We start from the raw sequence: 18,493 nt of genomic DNA on the forward strand, positions 1-18,493 counted from the left end.
TTCTCAGGCTTTTCTGGAGTTCCTGAGAAAGGTGGTGGCGTACGAGGCGATGAACCGCATGAGTCTGTGGAACGTCTCCATGATCGTAGCGCCAAACCTCTTCACTTTCCGCGGGAAGAACGCCAAACAGGAGGAGATGCAGGTCGCCGTTGCTGCCGCCCAACTCGTGCGTCTCCTCATTACCCATCAGGACCTGCTGTGGACGGTGAGCATCTGCAGCTGCATGAGCCACGGGATCGCTTCATATCCAGAAATATTCAAAAATGTGTGGAAAACGTGGTGTCACTGTAGTAAAAGCCTGAAAACGTGGTGTCACTGTAGTAAAAGCCTGAAAACGTGGTGTCACTGTAGTAAAAGCCTGGAAATCATGGTGTTACTGTAGTAAAAGTCCAGAAAACATGGTGTCACTGTAGTAAAAGCCTGGAAACATGGTGTTACTGTAGTAAAAGTCCAGAAAACATGGTGTTACTGTAGTAAAAGCCTGGAAACATGGTGTTACTGTAGTAAAAGTCCAGAAAACATGGTGTTACTGTAGTAAAAGCCTGGAAACATGGTGTTACTGTAGTAAAAGCCTGAAAACATGGTGTTACTGTAGTAAAAGTCCAGAAAACATGGTATTTCTGTAGTAAAAGCCTGGAAACATGGTGTTACTGTAGTAAAAGTCCAGAAAACATGGTGTTACTGTAGTAAAAGCCTGGAAACATGGTGTTACTGTAGTAAAAGCCTGGAAACATGGTGTTACTGTAGTAAAAGTCCAGAAAACATGGTGTTACTGTAGTAAAAGCCTGGAAACATGGTGTTACTGTAGTAAAAGTCCAGAAAACATGGTGTTACTGTAGTAAAAGCCTGGAAACATGGTGTTACTGTAGTAAAAGCCTGAAAACGTGGTGTCACTGTAGTAAAAGCCTGAAAACGTGGTGTCACTGTAGTAAAAGCCTGGAAACATGGTGTTACTGTAGTAAAAGTCCAGAAAACATGGTATTTCTGTAGTAAAAGCCTGGAAACATGGTGTTACTGTAGTAAAAGTCCAGAAAACATGGTGTTACTGTAGTAAAAGCCTGGAAACATGGTGTTACTGTAGTAAAAGTCCAGAAAACATGGTGTTACTGTAGTAAAATCCAAAAAACATTAGCCATCAGGACATGCTGTGGATGGTGAGCATCTGAAAAGCTACATTAACCATGTTTTCGCTTGATATTCAGAAATTAGAAATTAGCTGGGCTCATGAATATGTCTTTGAGTCGCTGACGTCTGATATTCGTATCTGCAGGTCCCGTGTTTCCTGATCTCCCACGTCAGAAAAATGAACGAAGCCGCCAGTGGCAAGAAAACGCCGACCTCAGAGAAAACCAAACGCAAGCTATTGAGGAGATGGAACGTGGAGAAGGACCGAGACCGCAGCGAAGTGAGTGCTCATGGGACTGAACCTTCATTCCTCGTTTGGATAAAAGTTAATCAACACTGGGGAGCTGTGAACCAGGGTTATAATAGCTATAACCAAAACCATTAAAAAAAAACATTTGGAATAAAATTAAAGTTAACTGAAAATGAAAGTTAACTTAACTGAACTAATAAATTTTTTGGCAACATTTAGTTTCACTTTAAGCACTTAAATATACTAAAATTTAAATAAAATGAATAAAAACGATTAATTAACCATAACATAAAATTAGTGCTGTTAAATCGATAAATCGTATCTAACATAAAGGTTTGCGTTTATATAATATATGTGTGTGTGTATATCAATTTATATACATACAAAACAGTATCTAAATGATGCTAAAATAACATTGCGTGAACGTGATTTTGTTGTTAATTTAATGAATTAACTTAAAATCTCAGAGGGACTTCAAGTACATATTTTAGTTAATAGGCGCTTATGAAAACATTGGAGAATTTCTGGTGTAACCTTATAATATGATGTGGCCGTTTATGCAGAACGAGATTTTATAATTTGTACAGCGTCTGAAATGTTGACAAACCCAAGATGGCGGACGCGCTGACGTATCCGGAGCGGCCGAATGTGGCATCTATAAGGCGTTTACTTATATCACATTAAACGTTCTGTTACATATTTTAACTTGAGCGCCTCAAACTTCACTTACATCAGTCGATATGAATCTGTTCAGATGGATTACTACGTCTTCCGCCACAGATTCAAATGTGCCGTTGATAGTAAACAGCAGAACAAGCAACGACGGCGTGGGCTAGTTACAGCACTGTAGTAGCCTATTATATCGAGTATGAGAGAAAGAAAGAGATAAACTGAGCGTGTGCGATTACCTTCGTCTGTTAGAGCTTTTATTCTCCAGGTCCAGCCATAAAGTCGTGAAATAAATAATGCATCATGACACTGAGGAACATCCTTTTAGCGCTGATTTCACGCGACGGCCGTCAGTCAGTCAGCGCTGATCGAAATTGGCGCGTAAATTTCCTCGGTGACGCGTTGCTCGGCAGTTGAGGCTTATAAGGTGATGTTCAAAAATAAAAATATTTTTAAAAAATCTACAAAAAAGTAACAATAAAGTTATTATTGAAATAATTTCAACCTTGTTTAGTTCCTAAACAACGAACGAAAACAACGTTTTTGAACGAATTAACTGAATGGACTGACTGACTCACTCACAAAGAAGTCATTTGGCGCCACCTACTGGCGAAAAACATGTAACTTGTAAACAAACATTGCGATACTCCTGATAAAAGACATATGATAAAAGATTAACAAAAAATGTACTTTTGATTAAAATGGTAAATTTGATATTACATTGTGTGTGTAAATGAATAGTCTTGGACTTGGTGCTGAAACCCAAAGCACAGGACAATAGAGACACCAGAATAACAATACTCATGATTCTGAAGCTGAAAATACTGAATTATTTTAGACGAATATGCTCGATCTCTGTCACTGACTAGATATATTTAAAATAATGTAGGCCACTTTTTACACAAATATTCCCCCATTGCATTATTATACATTATTTTGAACATTTACAGTATATAATAGTTTAATGTAGTACTAACACTTAAACTCTGAAAACTTCTTTATCACACCGTAATTTTTATCTATCCACGATACATATTGTTGCATTTTTGTATTGCAATATATTGTGACACGATATATTGTTACACCCCTACTAGTAATAATAACATAATAAAGTCTGTGTGTGTGTGTTCCTCAGGTCACTGATCTTCGAGACGGAGTCATCAGAGTTCACGCGCCGCTTCACGCTAAGGTTTCAATGGCGATTCAGTTGAGCTGCGAGATGAAGGCCAGAGACATCACGGCACGCTTCGACATCGAGAACGGGTTAGTGAACCACGTCAGTACACACACAGGTCACATGACCCAACCAACCGATGTTGTTAACCAATCACTGTCGATTGCAGGCGCGGGTCGCGAAGCGGTAGTCGACGACAGAGACAGTGTCTGTTCGAGGTGGGAGGAAACATCGGTGAGTCGAACATCATCAGTGCCATTATATTACTAATAATATAATGATAATAAATTAATAATAAATAGTAATTATTAGGGGTGTAACAATATATCATGTCACAATATATCACAATACAAAAATGCAACAATATGTATTGTGTATAGTTTAAGCAAAATAAAAATTACTGTGAGGAAAAAAATCAAGTTTTCAGAGTTTTAGTGTCAGTACTATATTAAACTATTATATAATGCTGAATATAATGTATAATAATGCAATGGGGGAATATTTGTGTAAAAAGTGTCCTACATTATTTTAAATATATCTAGTCAGTGACAGAGATTAAGCATATTCATCTACAATAATTCAGTATTTTCAGAATCATGAATATTGTTATTCTGGTGTCTCTATTGTCCTGTGCTTTGGGTTTCAGCACCAAGTCCAAGACTATTCATTTACACACACAATGTAATATCAAATTTAGCATTTTAATCAACAGTAAATGTTTTGTTAGCCTTTTATCATATGTCTTGGAGTATCGCAATAATATGGTATCGTGAGTTCAGTATCGGGATATCGAATCGTGACATGAGGGTTTCGTTACACCCCTGGTTATTATATGATATATTATTAGTAATAATATAATGTGAGTGAATAACTGAAGACCGGTTGGTTCTCTCTAGGCGAGCGCTGCCTGGATCCAGACGCACATTTACTAGACGTTTACCACGCTAATCCTCACTGCGAATGGGTGTTAAAGTCACGCTGACCTGAGAACAGTTTTCTGCAGAGGTGCTGCGGAGGTCAGAGGTCAAACCCTGAGGTTGACCTTTGTGGCGTGGTTCAATGCTGGTCATTGAGTTTGCCTGGTGCCAAAAGTGTGTGACCGTCCGGACAGAAGCATGTTTCATCACTTCTTACCGCTAGCCAGTGTAAAAAAGAGCATGTACATAAAATATTTATACCACTAATTTATCCTGCTGTATGATAATTATTTTGTATTGTTTCTATAAGCTGCATGTTTGTGATGAAGCCATGTGAACTGAACCCTGCGAGCGGCTCGTATTCACCCCAAAATCCAACAAAAAACACATTTTATATCAAATTCTCATTGTTGATGAATTACTAAAATGGGGGAAAATGTTTACATTAATATTAGAGCTGTGCAACGATTAATCTCATCCAAAATAAACGTTTGTTTACATAATATATGTGTGTGTTCTGTGTATAATTATTTTGTATATATAAATACACACATATGCATGTATATGTTTAAGAAATACTTTCCTGTACATATATATTTATATATAATATTTTATATATAAATAACACATTTTCCTTAAATATATACATGCATGTGTGTGTGATTATATATACACTAAATAATTATACAGTACACACACATATATATAACGTTTATTCTGGATGCGATTAATCGTTTCACAGCACTAATTAACAGTTGATGTAGTGCCTTTAATGAATGCATTACTGTTACAATAATAAGAATGACCATTAATCAAAAACATAACATGCCCTGATGTATTACAATAATTTTACAGTAATGTGAATTTGTGTTTGAATGTTGAAATAATGTCATTGACATTTTGCCTTTTGATTTTGGTTTGAAATATGAGCTGCACGGGTAAATATGACCTCAATTAAACCAGATGAATATTAATGCCGATGTCATCAAACACTACCCGGACTGATGAAGGACTCGAGTGAAAACTGAAACATTAAAAGTTGATGAACATACGAAACAAAGAAGATCATTCAGGACAGATGACCTTTGACCCCTGATGATGTACTTCAGTGCCTGCCAGTAATACTTTTGATGCTCTGAATATGTTTGTTTTTTCATCTTAAAGCTGTTTTTTTATGTATGATGTACTGAAATGTGCACTTATTGATTGAATTTTTTTTATTTGATTGTTTTTGTAGTAACACGTTCCTGACGTTGCCAACTGAATTTGTGCATCGAATCATTTATTTTCCTCATTTGAGTTGTGGAAGCTCATGATTAATGCGTTTGCTTGTGTTTTATCATAGCGACCGTTTTACAGCAAAGCCATGGGAATATTTTCTGTAGCCTCATTTCATCAAAACCACATTATTATTAATACGCCGGCCAAACATGAAGTCACAGTGAGTATTATGAAGAAGATGTAGCCATATCATAGATTTCATATCATGATGTTAAATATGGAATGAAGTTGCTGTAATATTTGGGTGAAACTACAGGTCATTATGAAACTAATCCAATTAAAACACATGAAACCTCATCAGTGTGTCATTGTTGCATAAGATCACTCATCTGAACAAGTTTGTGTCTCTAAAGCTCTTTGTTTGAATCCGTGTCAGTATCAGCGTTCTGGAATGTTCCAGATAGTGAAGGAATGTTGGTTTCATCATCAGTAAAACAAGCCACACGCTCGACTAAGAAACAAGTTGTGTTTTATTAACTAGTTTCAAATCTGGTAAACCGTCACAATAAGGTTTCAGTTAACATGAACAATGTAAAACTCTTAAATGTTAAACATTTTTCAAATCAAATGTATGCACTGTGAACTAACATAAAAATTAACAGTTTGATTTTCACTAATTTTACTATTCAAAAATAAAAGCAATGTTAACAAATGAGACCTTATTGTAAAGTGTTACTTAACAGAGTCAAAGTTTTGGGTAAAATCTCTATGATTATTCTCAGGACATGATGAATTATGGTTTTATGCAGGGCAGGAATGAGGAAACACATGTGTGTGTGTGAACGCGGCGCTGAAGTCCAGAACGTCAGTCACGTGACCCTTGAAGACGCGCAGATTCTTCATGCAACCGCGGAACGACTCTCTGGTGCGGAGACAGTTCTGCTTCACCTCAGCTGTGACACACACACACACACACCGTCAACCTCAACAACTAAAAATCATGACATACTAAATCATAATTATAGATAAAAAGTCATAATTATGACATAAAAAAGTTTTAGGACAAAGTCAAGATCTTGATTCATGACAAAAATTCTAAATTATGACACGTTATTATAATTATATAAAGACTAGAATGAATATGTCATAATTATAGAAAGTCATAATTATGACAAATTATAACAATTACAATTATATTACAATTAATATATATTACAATTATAAGAAAAATTAAAAATTATGACAAATAGTCAAAATCATGACATACTAAGACATAATTATGACAAAAAGTCAGTGACATTACGCCGTTCCCGTAGAAACGGGCCGATGCTGAAGTCAGTACCTGGATGTCCGCCCACATAGATGGGGTTTTTGGTCTCGGCCGATGTGGATGATGAGTACGGGTTCTCCACGGTCACCGTCACGCCGTCGACGGTCAGACTCAAGCTGTGCTTCTGCTTGTTGGCCACCAGGGTCCGCCAGCGCCCGTCACACATGCTCACGCTGCTCCTGCTGCTCGCCGAGATCCGGCCTGCGCCGTTATTCACGCTGAACACCACCTGCGACGGGTCGAGCGTCAGTCACGGGCACCGTAACACGGGTCACTGGAGGCTTACCGTACTGGAGGCTAACCGTACTGAAGGCTAACCATACTGAAGGCTAACTGTACTGAAAGCTAACCATACTGAAAGCTAACCGTACTGACAAACGGTCACCGTAACACCGGTCACTGGAGGCTAACCATTCTGAAGGCTAACCGTACTAAAGGCTAACTGTACTGAAGGCTAACCATACTGAAAGCTAACTACTGACCAACGGTCACTGTAACACCGGTCACTGAAGGCTAACCGTACTGAAGGCTAACCATACTGGAGGCTAACCGTACTGGAGGCTAACCGTACTGGAAGCCAACCGTACTGAAGGCTAACCATACTGAAAGCTAACCCTACTGACTAACGGTCACCGTAACACCGGTCACTGAAGGCTAACCGTACTGAAGGCTAACCGTACTGAAGGCTAACCGTACTGGAGGCTAACCGTACTGATGGCTAACCATACTGAAGGCTAACTGTACTGAAGGCTAACCGTACTGGAGGCTAACCGTACTGGAGGCTAACCGTACTGAAAGCTAACCGTACTGAAGGCTAACCGTACTGAAAGCTAACCCTACTGACTAACGGTCACCGTAACACCGGTCACTGAAGGCTAACCGTACTGGAGGCTAACCGTACCTGTCCGTTGAGCAGCTCCAGGCCAATGGCGTCCACTTTCGTGCTGCTGATTCCCAACAGAATCCCGTCGGGAGCCGTGGAGCGGAAGTCCAGACTCACCGTCACGTCCGAGCCCACGTTATAGCCCTCCTTCACTGCAGGAGCAGACACATTTAGCACACAAAACAGACAAATTTATGACAAAGTTGAAATTATGAAAAAAAGTCAATTATGAGCTAAAAAGGACAAAAAAAGTCAAAATTATGAAACAAGTCAATTGGCAGTTAAAATTATAACAAAAATGCAAAATTATGACAAAGTCAGTGACATTAAAAGTCAAAATTATGATGACAAATGTCAGAATCATAACAAAATGTCAAAATCATGACAAGAAGTCAATCATAGATCAAAAGTCATAATTATGAAATAAAATAAAATTATGGCATAAAAAGTAAAAATTATGACATCATAATTTTGAGTTTTCATCTTACAAATTTTTAATAATTTTGACTTTTTAAGTGTGTGAGAGAGTTCTGTTCTCTGAGATGTGTGAGAGAGAGTTCTAGAGGAGGTTCTGTTCTCTGAGATGTGTGAGAGAGAGTACTAGAGGAGGTTCTGTTCTCTGAGATGTGTGTGAGAGTTCTAGAGGAGGTTCTGTTCTCTGAGATGTGTAAGAGAGAGTACTAGAGGAGGTTCTGTTCTCTGAGATGTGTGTGAGAGAGTTCTAGAGGAGGTTCTGTTCTCTGAGATGTGTGAGAGAGAGTACTAGAGGAGGTTCTGTTCTCTGAGATGTGTGAGAGAGAGTACTAGAGGAGGTTCTGTTCTCTGAGATGTGTGTGAGAGAGTTCTAAAGGAGGTTCTGTTCTCTGAGATGTGTGTGAGAGAGTTCTAGAGGAGGTTCTGCTCTCTGAGATGTGTGAGAGAGAGTACTAGAGGAGGTTCTGTTCTCTGAGATGTGTGTGAGAGAGTTCTAAAGGAGGTTCTGTTCTCTGAGATGTGTGAGAGAGAGTACTAGAGGAGGTTCTGCTCTCTGAGATGTGTGAGAGAGAGTTCTAGAGGAGGTTCTGTTCTCTGAGATGTGTGTGAGAGAGTTCTAGAGGAGGTTCTGTTCTCTGAGATGTGTGAGAGAGAGTACTAGAGGAGGTTCTGTTCTCTGAGATGTGTGAGAGAGAGTACTAGAGGAGGTTCTGTTCTCTGAGATGTGTGAGAGAGAGTACTAGAGGAGGTTCTGTTCTCTGAGATGTGTGTGAGAGAGTTCTAGAGGAGGTTCTGCTCTCTGAGATGTGTGAGAGAGAGTTCTAGAGGAGGTTCTGCTCTCTGAGATGTGTGTGAGAGAGTTCTAGAGGAGGTTCTGTTCTCTGAGATGTGTGAGAGAGAGTACTAGAGGAGGTTCTGTTCTCTGAGATGTGTGTGAGAGAGTTCTAGAGGAGGTTCTGCTCTCTGAGATGTGTGAGAGAGAGTTCTAGAGGAGGTTCTGTTCTCTGAGATGTGTGTGAGAGAGTTCTAGAGGAGGTTCTGCTCTCTGAGATGTGTGAGAGAGAGTACTAGAGGAGGTTCTGTTCTCTGAGATGTGTGAGAGAGAGTACTAGAGGAGGTTCTGTTCTCTGAGATGTGTGAGAGAGAGTACTAGAGGAGGTTCTGCTCACTGAAAGCTGCGTATCCGTCTCTGCTGAAGAAGGTCCCGTCCTGAGCGCCTCTAAAGCAGGAGCTCGTCCCATCGGCCACCAGTGGCCGGTTCAGGTCCATACGCACACCGTTCAGAGTCACATCCTGAAGACAAGCCGCCAGACTGTGTGTGACCTGCAGAACCACACACACACACACACACACACACCTCGGGTTAACACGGACATTCCTGTGCTTTTTACACTTTTAACTCATAGTAAAGACATCTTCATCTTTCTTTAGTGTGTAATGTTGCTGTTTGATCATGAAAAAGCTCATTACAGCAACATTACTGCAACAATGGAGAATATGGGGAAAATAATCAACATTCAAGCAGGAAAACCTGTTCTAGTAGAGCCTGAAAACAACATCAAGACTTTATATGAAAACATTTCACACTGGTTTTGAAGTGAAAAGCATCAGTTACGTTTCCGATCCTCTTGGCTGTGTATGTGGAAGGAATTCCTCCGAGGTACAACTTCCCCTCAACGTCGAGTGTGTGTCCTTTAGTGGAGATGCGGTCGGAGTCGCTGCCGTCCACACTGACCATCACTGACTTCTTACTGAACTCGGCCTTCACCTGAACACACACACGCACACACATTAGTGTTATTCAAGGACTGTCTGACTCTTAAAGGGAAAGTTACCTAAAAATGAAAATTAGCCCATGATTTACTCTCCCTCAAGTCATTCTAGGTGTTTATGACATTCTTCTTTCAGACGAACACAATCAGAGTTATATTAAAAAATGTCCTGACTCTTCCAAGCTTTATAATGGCAGTGAATGGCCGTTTCTGTTCTGAAGTCCATCATAAGTGCATCTATCCATGATAAAAGTGCATCTATCCATGATAAAAGTGCATCTATCCATGATAAAAGTGCATCTATCCATCATATAAGTCCATCTGTCCGTCATAAAAGTGCATCTATCCATCATAAAAGTGCATCTATCCATCATAAAAGCGCATCTATATATATGATGGATAGATATTTTTTAATATAACTCTGATTGTGTTCGTCTGAAAGAAGAATGTCTTATACACCTAGGATGGCTTGAGGGAGAGTAAATCATGGGCTAATTTTCATTTTTGGGTGAACTATCCCTTTAATTGTCGGCTAGTCAGGGTGGAGGTGGTTTAACTCACGGTGTGCCAGAGGCCGTTGCTGATGCCAGCAGGGATCGTGGCGCTGGCGGGTCCTCGGCCCAGGTCACATGACAGAAGCAGACGGCCCGCCTGAAGCTGCAGAACCGCGTAATCCTGCTGGTTAGCGTTAGCCATGTAGAACAGAAGGCCGCTGTGAGCGAACGTCCGCACGGAGAGCTTCACCACGAAACTGAGACAACACACACACACACACACACACACACACACACACACACAGTGAAGCGTTACATCATTACCTGTTACAATCTGTGAAAAGACTGTTTAAAGTGAATATACAGTAGTGGGGGATATTTTACCCGTTAGTTATAATATTATAATAATATTAAATAATATAATAACCTTTTTATATATATATATATATATATATATATAATATATAACAGTTTTTTCTTTTTTTCTTATTTTGTTGCTCAGAATCATGTGACTGTAAAGGTTATTTTATTGTTGTACTGAATTTGTCATAAAAAGTTTATTTTGTGCTTTCTGATTTCAAGTGTCCAATCATTGTTTATTTGAATGTTTTTTGTGATGCTCTTCCATCGTGAGCTCATGAACGTGATTTTTGCTTTTATTTTTCAATAATAATATCAACATGGAGTCATATTGAACACAGAATGTTGGTTTAAAGAGAGTTTAATGGAGCGTTATGAGAGTCTACAACAGCAGATTGATGGGTAATATATGATTACGAACGGGTCGGGTTGACTGGTTTACCTGGTTCTGACGGTCTTATTCTTGAAGCCCATGATCATGTGACTGTGTCGGGACAGTCCGAACTGGTGGGATTCTGGGATGGTGTGTGTTGGGTCCGGGGCTGCACACTGAGGAAGGGAAGTTCAGTTAAAGTTCAGTTTGTACAGAGACTTGCACAATACATGCCGTGAAACGCTTGTGTGAATGTTAGAGTTCGGCAGGCGCCCATATAAGGGCGTGACATTCTTACGATCTTACAGATGTTCAGTGAAACTCAACGCTATCTGAAGAATGTCACACAACATGCCTGTCATAGTGAGTTGCTAAGAAATATTTTGGTACTAAAATAATAAAAAACACCTTCATTATTTGAATAAAATGAAATACAACTGAGCTTTCACACGACCTTCATGAAGTTCATCGTGCAAACAGATAAACAGCATCCAGGCGATGATGTATGAATATAAATATATTTGCACTGCACTAAATATTTATAAATATTCCCTTCGCGCAAGTGAGTGTGTGTGCGTGTGTGAGTGTGTGTGTGTGTGTGAGTGTGTGTGTGTGTGAGTGTGAGTGAGTGTGTGTGTGAGTGAGTGAGTGAGAGTAAGTGAGTGTGTGTGTGTGTGTGTGTGTGTGTGAGTGAGTGTGTGTGTGAGTGTGTGTGTGTGTGAGTGAGTGAGTGTGTGTGTGTGTGAGTGTGTGTGTGTGTGTGTGTGTGTGAGTGAGTGAGTGAGTGTGTGTGTGTGAGTGAGTGTGTGAGTGAGTGAGTGAGTGTGTGTGTGTGTGTGTGTGTGCGAGTAAGTGAGTGTGTGTGTGTGAGAGACTCACGCTGGTACTGCCCGGTGTGAGTGCGCTCAGCTCCGCCGCAGGGGTCAGGGGTCGTGTGGAGGGGTCAGAGGTCGGCTCCGCCTCCAGGTCGTCCGGTAAAAGCACACGTTTGGGTCTCTCCTCCAGTAAACAACTGTCCATGTCCACGTGCTCGTAGTGCAGCGCGCCGGACAGATCCAACAACCTGACGCACGGACACACACATTACACCTTCAGTCGCTTTCTGTGATGATATTTTCATATATTTATATATATATATTAGTGCTGTGCAACAATTAATCACATCCAAAATAAAAGATTGTATTTACATAATATATGCTGTGTATAATTATTTTGTATATATAAATACACACACATGCATGTATATATTTAAGGAATGTTTCCTATATATAATATAAATTATTTATAAATATATATATATATATATATATACATGCAAATATTATATAGACATGCATGTGTGTGTATTTATATATACAAAATAATTAAACAGCACACACACATATATTATGTAAACAAAAACTTTTATTTTGGATGCGATTAATCGCGATTAATTGTTAATTGTGTGTGAATGTGTGTGTTTGTGTCTGTGAGTGAGTGAGTGAGTGTGTGTGTGTGTGTGTGTGTGTGTGTGTGTGTGTGTCACTCACGTGCCGTCCACTGCTGTGTTCCTGATGCAGCCGTAGAAGGAGTCGGAGGATCCCGGAACAACAGCTCGTTCTCCTGGAGGAACACCACCGAAGAAGAGCCGGCCCAGAGCCAGAGCTTTCTCTGCAGACGAGCCCAGCTTCAGAACCACTGTGTTCTGCTCGTCCACCAGCACTGAGATCGACCTGGAGATGGAGAAACAGAGATGAAGATACATGGAGAGGAAGAAACATGGAGATGAAGAAACATGGAGAAACACGGAGAAACATGGAGAAATATGGAGATGAAGAAACATGGAGATGAAGAAACATGGAGATGAAGAAACATGGAGATGAAGAAACATGGAGATGAAGAAACATGGTGATGAAGAAACATGGAGAAACACGGAGAAACATGGAGAAATATGGAGATGAAGAAACATGGAGAAACATGGAGATGAAGAAACATGGAGAAACATGGAGATGAAGAAACATGGTGATGAAGAAACATGGAGATGAAGAAACATGGAGATGAAGAAACATGGTGATGAAGAAACATGGTGATGAAGAAACATGGAGATGAAGAAACATGGAGATGGAGAAACACGGAGAAACATGGAGATGAAGAAACATGGTGATGAAGAAACATGGAGATGAAGAAACATGGAGATGAAGAAACATGGAGATGAAGAAACATGGAGAAACACGGAGAAACATGGAGAAATATGGAGATGAAGAAACATGGAGAAACATGGAGATGAAGAAACATGGAGAAACATGGAGATGAAGAAACATGGTGATGAAGAAACATGGAGATGAAGAAACATGGAGATGAAGAAACATGGTGATGAAGAAACATGGAGATGAAGAAACATGGTGATGAAGAAACATGGTGATGAAGAAACATGGAGATGAAGAAACATGGAGATGGAGAAACACGGAGAAACATGGAGATGAAGAAACATGGTGATGAAGAAACATGGAGATGAAGAAACATGGAGAGGAAGAAACATGGAGAAACACGGAGAAACATGGAGAAATATGGAGATGAAGAAACATGGAGAAACACGGAGAAACATGGAGATGAAGAAACATGGTGATGAAGAAACATGGAGATGAAGAAACATGGTGATGAAGAAACATGGAGAAACACGGAGAAACACGGAGATGAAGAAACATGGAGATGAAGAAACATGGAGAAACACGGAGAAACATGGAGATGAAGAAACATGGAGAAACACGGAGATGAAGAAACATGGAGAAACACGGAGAAACATGGAGATGAAGAAACATGGAGAAACACGGAGAAACATGGAGAAACACGGAGAAACATGGAGATGAAGAAACATGGAGAAACATGGAGATGAAGAAACATGGAGAAACATGGAGAAACATAGAGATGAAGAAACATGGAGAAACACGGAGAAACATGGAGATGAAGAAACACGGAGAAACATGGAGATGAAGAAACATGGAGAAACATGGAGATGAAGAAACATGGAGAAACATGGAGATGAAGAAACATGGAGAAACATGGAGATGAAGAAACATGGTGATGAAGAAACATGGAGAAACATGGAGATGAAGAAACATGGAGAAACACGGAGAAACACGGAGATGAAGAAACATGGAGAAACACGGAGAAACATGGAGATGAAGAAACATGGAGAAACACGGAGAAACATGGAGATGAAGAAACATGGAGAAACATGGAGAAACATAGAGATGAAGAAACATGGAGAAACACGGAGAAACATGGAGATGAAGAAACATGGAGAAACACGGAGAAACATGGAGATGAAGAAACACGGAGAAACATGGAGATGAAGAAACATGGAGATGAAGAAACATGGAGAAACATGGAGATGAAGAAACATGGAGAAACACGGAGAAACATGGAGATGAAGAAACATGGAGAAACATGGAGATGAAGAAACATGGAGAAACACGGAGAAACACGGAGATGAAGAAACATGGAGATGAAGAAACATGGAGAAACACGGAGAAACATGGAGATGAAGAAACATGGAGAAACACGGAGAAACATGGAGATGAAGAAACATGGAGAAACATAGAGATGAAGAAACATGGAGAAACACGGAGAAACATGGAGATGAAGAAACATGGAGAAACATGGAGATGAAGAAACATGGAGAAACATGGAGATGAAGAAACATGGAGAAACACGGAGAAACATGGAGATGAAGAAACATGGAGAAACACGGAGAAACATGGAGATGAAGAAACATGGTGATGAAGAAACATGGAGAAACACGGAGATGAAGAAACATGGAGATGAAGAAACATGGAGATGAAGAAACATGGAGAAACACGGAGAAACATGGAGATGAAGAAACATGGAGAAACATGGAGATGAAGAAACACGGAGAAACACGGAGATGAAGAAACATGGAGAAACATGGAGAAACATGGAGATGAAGAAACACGGAGAAACATGGAGATGAAGAAACATGGAGAAACATGGAGATGAAGAAACATGGGGAAACACGGAGAAACATGGAGATGAAGAAACATGGAGAAATACGGAGATGAAGAAACATGGAGAAACATGGAGATGAAGAAACATGGAGAAATACGGAGATGAAGAAACCAAAGCTCAAGCATGTTCTCACTGGTAACACTGCTGCTACACACCTTTTGTTCCTCTGCAGTACGAGCGAATGCTCCTGTCCGTCACTGAAGGAGCCGTTCTGTGATTGGACGACGGCTTTGTGCACGGCTCCGCCCTCTGCCAAGCCCACATGGACCTCCACCAATCCGGACGCGAGCATCACGAGCAGGAACGGCTGAGAGCAGAGCGACAGATTAAACACACGCGTGATCGGACAGGTTTACAGAGACACTGAGGGTCGAGTCCTGAATCTATTTGTCCGCATTGCAAAATTTTAATGTTTTTAGTGTTTACTTGTCTTTAATAATGTTTGAATTTTATATTAGTCAGGCTAGTTGTTCTTCTATGGTATTTTTAAACCACAGGCAAACGTTCCTTGTGTAAGTGTTCTTTATCCTGTTGATTTTTGTTCATGATATTCCACTAGAATTAAATGTTTCACAATAAGACTAAATGTGAATGATATCCAAGTTTTTTTTTTTACCTTATTGGAATCGCAATTAGGAATCGATAAGCAGAATCAAAATCAGAATCGTTTAAATTCAAACGATCCCCAACCTTACTTTACTTTACTTTACTTTATACTGTATTGTCAGACCGAAGTCGGAAATTTTTCTTACACAGGATCGTATCCTGACCTGTGGTGTGTGTCGGCGCGAGCGTCCCGCGCTTCGGCTAAATCCCGCCAGGATGATCCCGTGATCCCGTGTGCTGGAGAAGCTGCTCACGATCTCCGTATGGGAACCCAGGAGAACACCGGGCATCTCCAGAAAACCACTGCCGAACACAGACACGCTGCGGATGGGCTGGAAACACACGCAAACACAACTTTAAAAATCTCCAAAACTAAATAAATACTAATAACTAAATAATACTAATAAATAATTTATTTGACTATAATAACTGTACCTTGAGGACGCAGCCTTTCTTCACTCCGTACGCCTCTCTGAGCAGGTCAAAGTTCGTACGAGCGATTTCAACGTTCTTCATACACCCGACAAAAGAGCGAGCGACAACCTGCCTCCTGCGAAGATCCAAAAAAGAGTTGCATTTAAAGACAAATTATTTTAAACATTTAAAGAAATGATGCAACTCCAGCATGTCTTGAGAGGCTGGTCATACCTGATTGGTCGAGAGGCTGGTAATCCACCGATGTAAATGGGGTCAAGGTCAGAGCGATTGAGGTCAGAGGCCGAGCCCGGTGACTCCGCCTCCATGACCTCTCTCTCGGACGGGTTATCAGCGGCCATCACCGATAAATGCCCTGCGGACAGAGCAGATGTCGTCTCATGTTAACCCTCATCCTTCCTCACGGGTCAAAATGACCCGAAGCCATAAAATTATACTTGATTTTTTTTTTTGCCCAGAAAGCTTATTTTATTACATTTTGATCATATTTTTTCTATTTTTAATGCAATTTTTTGGGAGATTTTTTTTTTTTATTTACCTTTAAATTACTAGATTTGATCAATAAATAATAAATAAATAGTAATTTAAGCACATTCCTCACATTCTTTCAACAAATTAAAAATAACTCTAAATTCTAAATATCTTACATTGGGTGTCTTTGCTGACCTCTTGTGGAAATAAAATAATAAAACATGATAATGTTAATTTATAAAAAAAAGTTGTCTGTGTATTCATGGTTCAAGTGCGGCAAAAGTCCTGAGGTCTTGGACCCCTCTGATGAACACTAAATAAAAAAATAAAAAATCTGAAATATTTTTAGAGTCAAAATGAGCCGGGGGAAGGATGAGGGTTCAACAACTCATCAATAAGAATGGAGAATAAAACGGCACCTTTGCGCTTGTTCCTCTGCAGGGCGATTCTGTACCAGGATCCGGTGTTGTATGTTCTGTTCGAGGTCATGGTGAGTGCGCCTGAGCCCAGTTCAAAGGTCAGGTGAACCTTCCCTTCCACCAGCTCGACGGACAGAAAGTCTCTCTACAAGCACAGAGGACAAACGTGAGGGATAAACGAAATTGTGATTAGCTGAGGTGACGTCACGCTAACAGACAGCAGACAAATGGCTAGTAGTGACATCAGAGGCAATCCACCTGTCACTCAAGTGGCCACACCCTTAATTATGCAGAACTTTAAGGCTTAATATAATTTAAACAGATGAGTTATAAAAACATCCCAACCCCACAGTCGTCATGAAGGGTAAAATTAGCTTTATAGACCAAAACCAGTTTTTGCACCAGACTGTAAACGTGTTTCTCTGCTGTAAAGTTGGGCATTTTAACATGCGTGTCTATGGGATTGAGTCTCTTCTGCAGCCTCTAGTGGCCAGTGGATGAACTGCAGGTTAATCACTTCAGTGTTGGATTAAAGAGAGAGACGGGCAGTGTTCTGTGTAACTCATTACAAGTAACTTGAGTTACGTAATCAGATTACTTTTTCAAGTAACTAGTAAAGTAACGCATTACTTTTAAAATTTACAACAAAATATCTGAGTTCGTTTTTCAAATTAGTAGCGCTAGTTACAAATCGAAGTGCAGAGGCGTGTGTGTGTGTGTGTGTGAACATGATGGTTATTGTAGTTCTAAATGTGAGAATTTACTCATCTCTCTTGCACACAAAAAAACAATATTCACACAATATTCCTCAAAATGACTAAAATCTGTGAAATGCAGAATCAGAATACTTTGCAAACCTCCAATGACTAAATATGTTAATTAAAACATAAATTTTTATGCATTTAATCTCACTTTATTGACTAACGTACTTGTTTCTGAGCTTCGATGATTCAGGTAAACCATAAGCAAAAATGAATATATATTTTTTTGTTTTTATTGGTGAATTAAGTGTTAAACTTGTTTCTCCTGCATCTTTTCTCCCGTTATCCTGAATATCAGCTGAACGGTTTGCTCGAGCTTGTAATCCACCTTTACTGTACAGTCAATCTGCATATCCTTCAGCCTGAGGATTATTATTTCACGTTTGCTGTGAAAGGGTCTTTACATTTGCCCAAAAATATAACTTTTTCCCCCACACTGGAGAGGGGACATACCGTGCCGTTGGAGGCGAGATACAGCATCAGGCCGTTGGGAGAAAGCGTTTTGAAGAACATGACGACGCTGGTGGACATCGAGCGCAGAGACTTCTGGACCACAGAGAACCCGCTGCCGTCGAAGTGGAACGAGGTGTCTTCAGTGCGGGGACTGGAACAGAGTTCAGAGGTCAGCCGCTGGTGAAGAGCGTCAGTGTGTGTGTGTGTGTGTGTGTGTGTGAGTGAGTGAGTGAGTGTGTGTGTGTGTGTGTTAGTGAGTGTGTGTGAGTGCGAGTGTGTGTGTGTGTGTGTGAGTGAGTGT

General features: G+C 40.1%; 2 protein-coding genes across 4 annotated transcripts in view; one reads left to right on the plus strand and one right to left on the minus strand.

The window, feature by feature from the left end:
* The window catches only part of arhgap28 (Rho GTPase activating protein 28), a 32,369-nt gene extending 26,656 nt beyond the window's left edge, over positions 1–5,713 (plus strand). For all 3 annotated transcript variants that reach the window (XM_084103544.1, XM_084103545.1, XM_084103546.1), the window contains exons 11-15: positions 8–205; positions 1,271–1,405; positions 3,180–3,307; positions 3,388–3,452; positions 4,115–5,713. In XM_084103544.1, the coding sequence (XP_083959670.1) occupies positions 8–205; positions 1,271–1,405; positions 3,180–3,307; positions 3,388–3,452; positions 4,115–4,200 (612 nt within the window). In that variant the 3' untranslated portion in view covers positions 4,201–5,713. The remainder of the gene's footprint in view (positions 1–7; positions 206–1,270; positions 1,406–3,179; positions 3,308–3,387; positions 3,453–4,114) is intronic.
* A 350-nt stretch (positions 5,714–6,063) lies between these two features.
* lama1 (laminin, alpha 1) overlaps positions 6,064–18,493 on the minus strand; it is a 53,202-nt gene continuing 40,772 nt past the window's right edge. The window contains exons 49-63 of the mRNA XM_084103547.1: positions 18,193–18,343; positions 16,979–17,123; positions 16,302–16,443; positions 16,089–16,203; positions 15,818–15,985; positions 15,203–15,354; positions 12,572–12,754; positions 11,922–12,105; positions 11,112–11,218; positions 10,377–10,566; positions 9,659–9,811; positions 9,213–9,366; positions 7,588–7,721; positions 6,699–6,915; positions 6,064–6,309 (exon numbers count right to left, since the gene is read on the minus strand). Coding sequence (XP_083959673.1) covers positions 6,158–6,309; positions 6,699–6,915; positions 7,588–7,721; positions 9,213–9,366; positions 9,659–9,811; positions 10,377–10,566; positions 11,112–11,218; positions 11,922–12,105; positions 12,572–12,754; positions 15,203–15,354; positions 15,818–15,985; positions 16,089–16,203; positions 16,302–16,443; positions 16,979–17,123; positions 18,193–18,343 — 2,347 coding nt within the window. The 3' untranslated portion in view covers positions 6,064–6,157. The remainder of the gene's footprint in view (positions 6,310–6,698; positions 6,916–7,587; positions 7,722–9,212; positions 9,367–9,658; positions 9,812–10,376; positions 10,567–11,111; positions 11,219–11,921; positions 12,106–12,571; positions 12,755–15,202; positions 15,355–15,817; positions 15,986–16,088; positions 16,204–16,301; positions 16,444–16,978; positions 17,124–18,192; positions 18,344–18,493) is intronic.

The sequence above is a fragment of the Abramis brama genome, assembly GCF_963993115.1.
Source record: "Abramis brama genome assembly, chromosome: 24".
NCBI lineage: Eukaryota > Metazoa > Chordata > Actinopteri > Cypriniformes > Leuciscidae > Abramis > Abramis brama.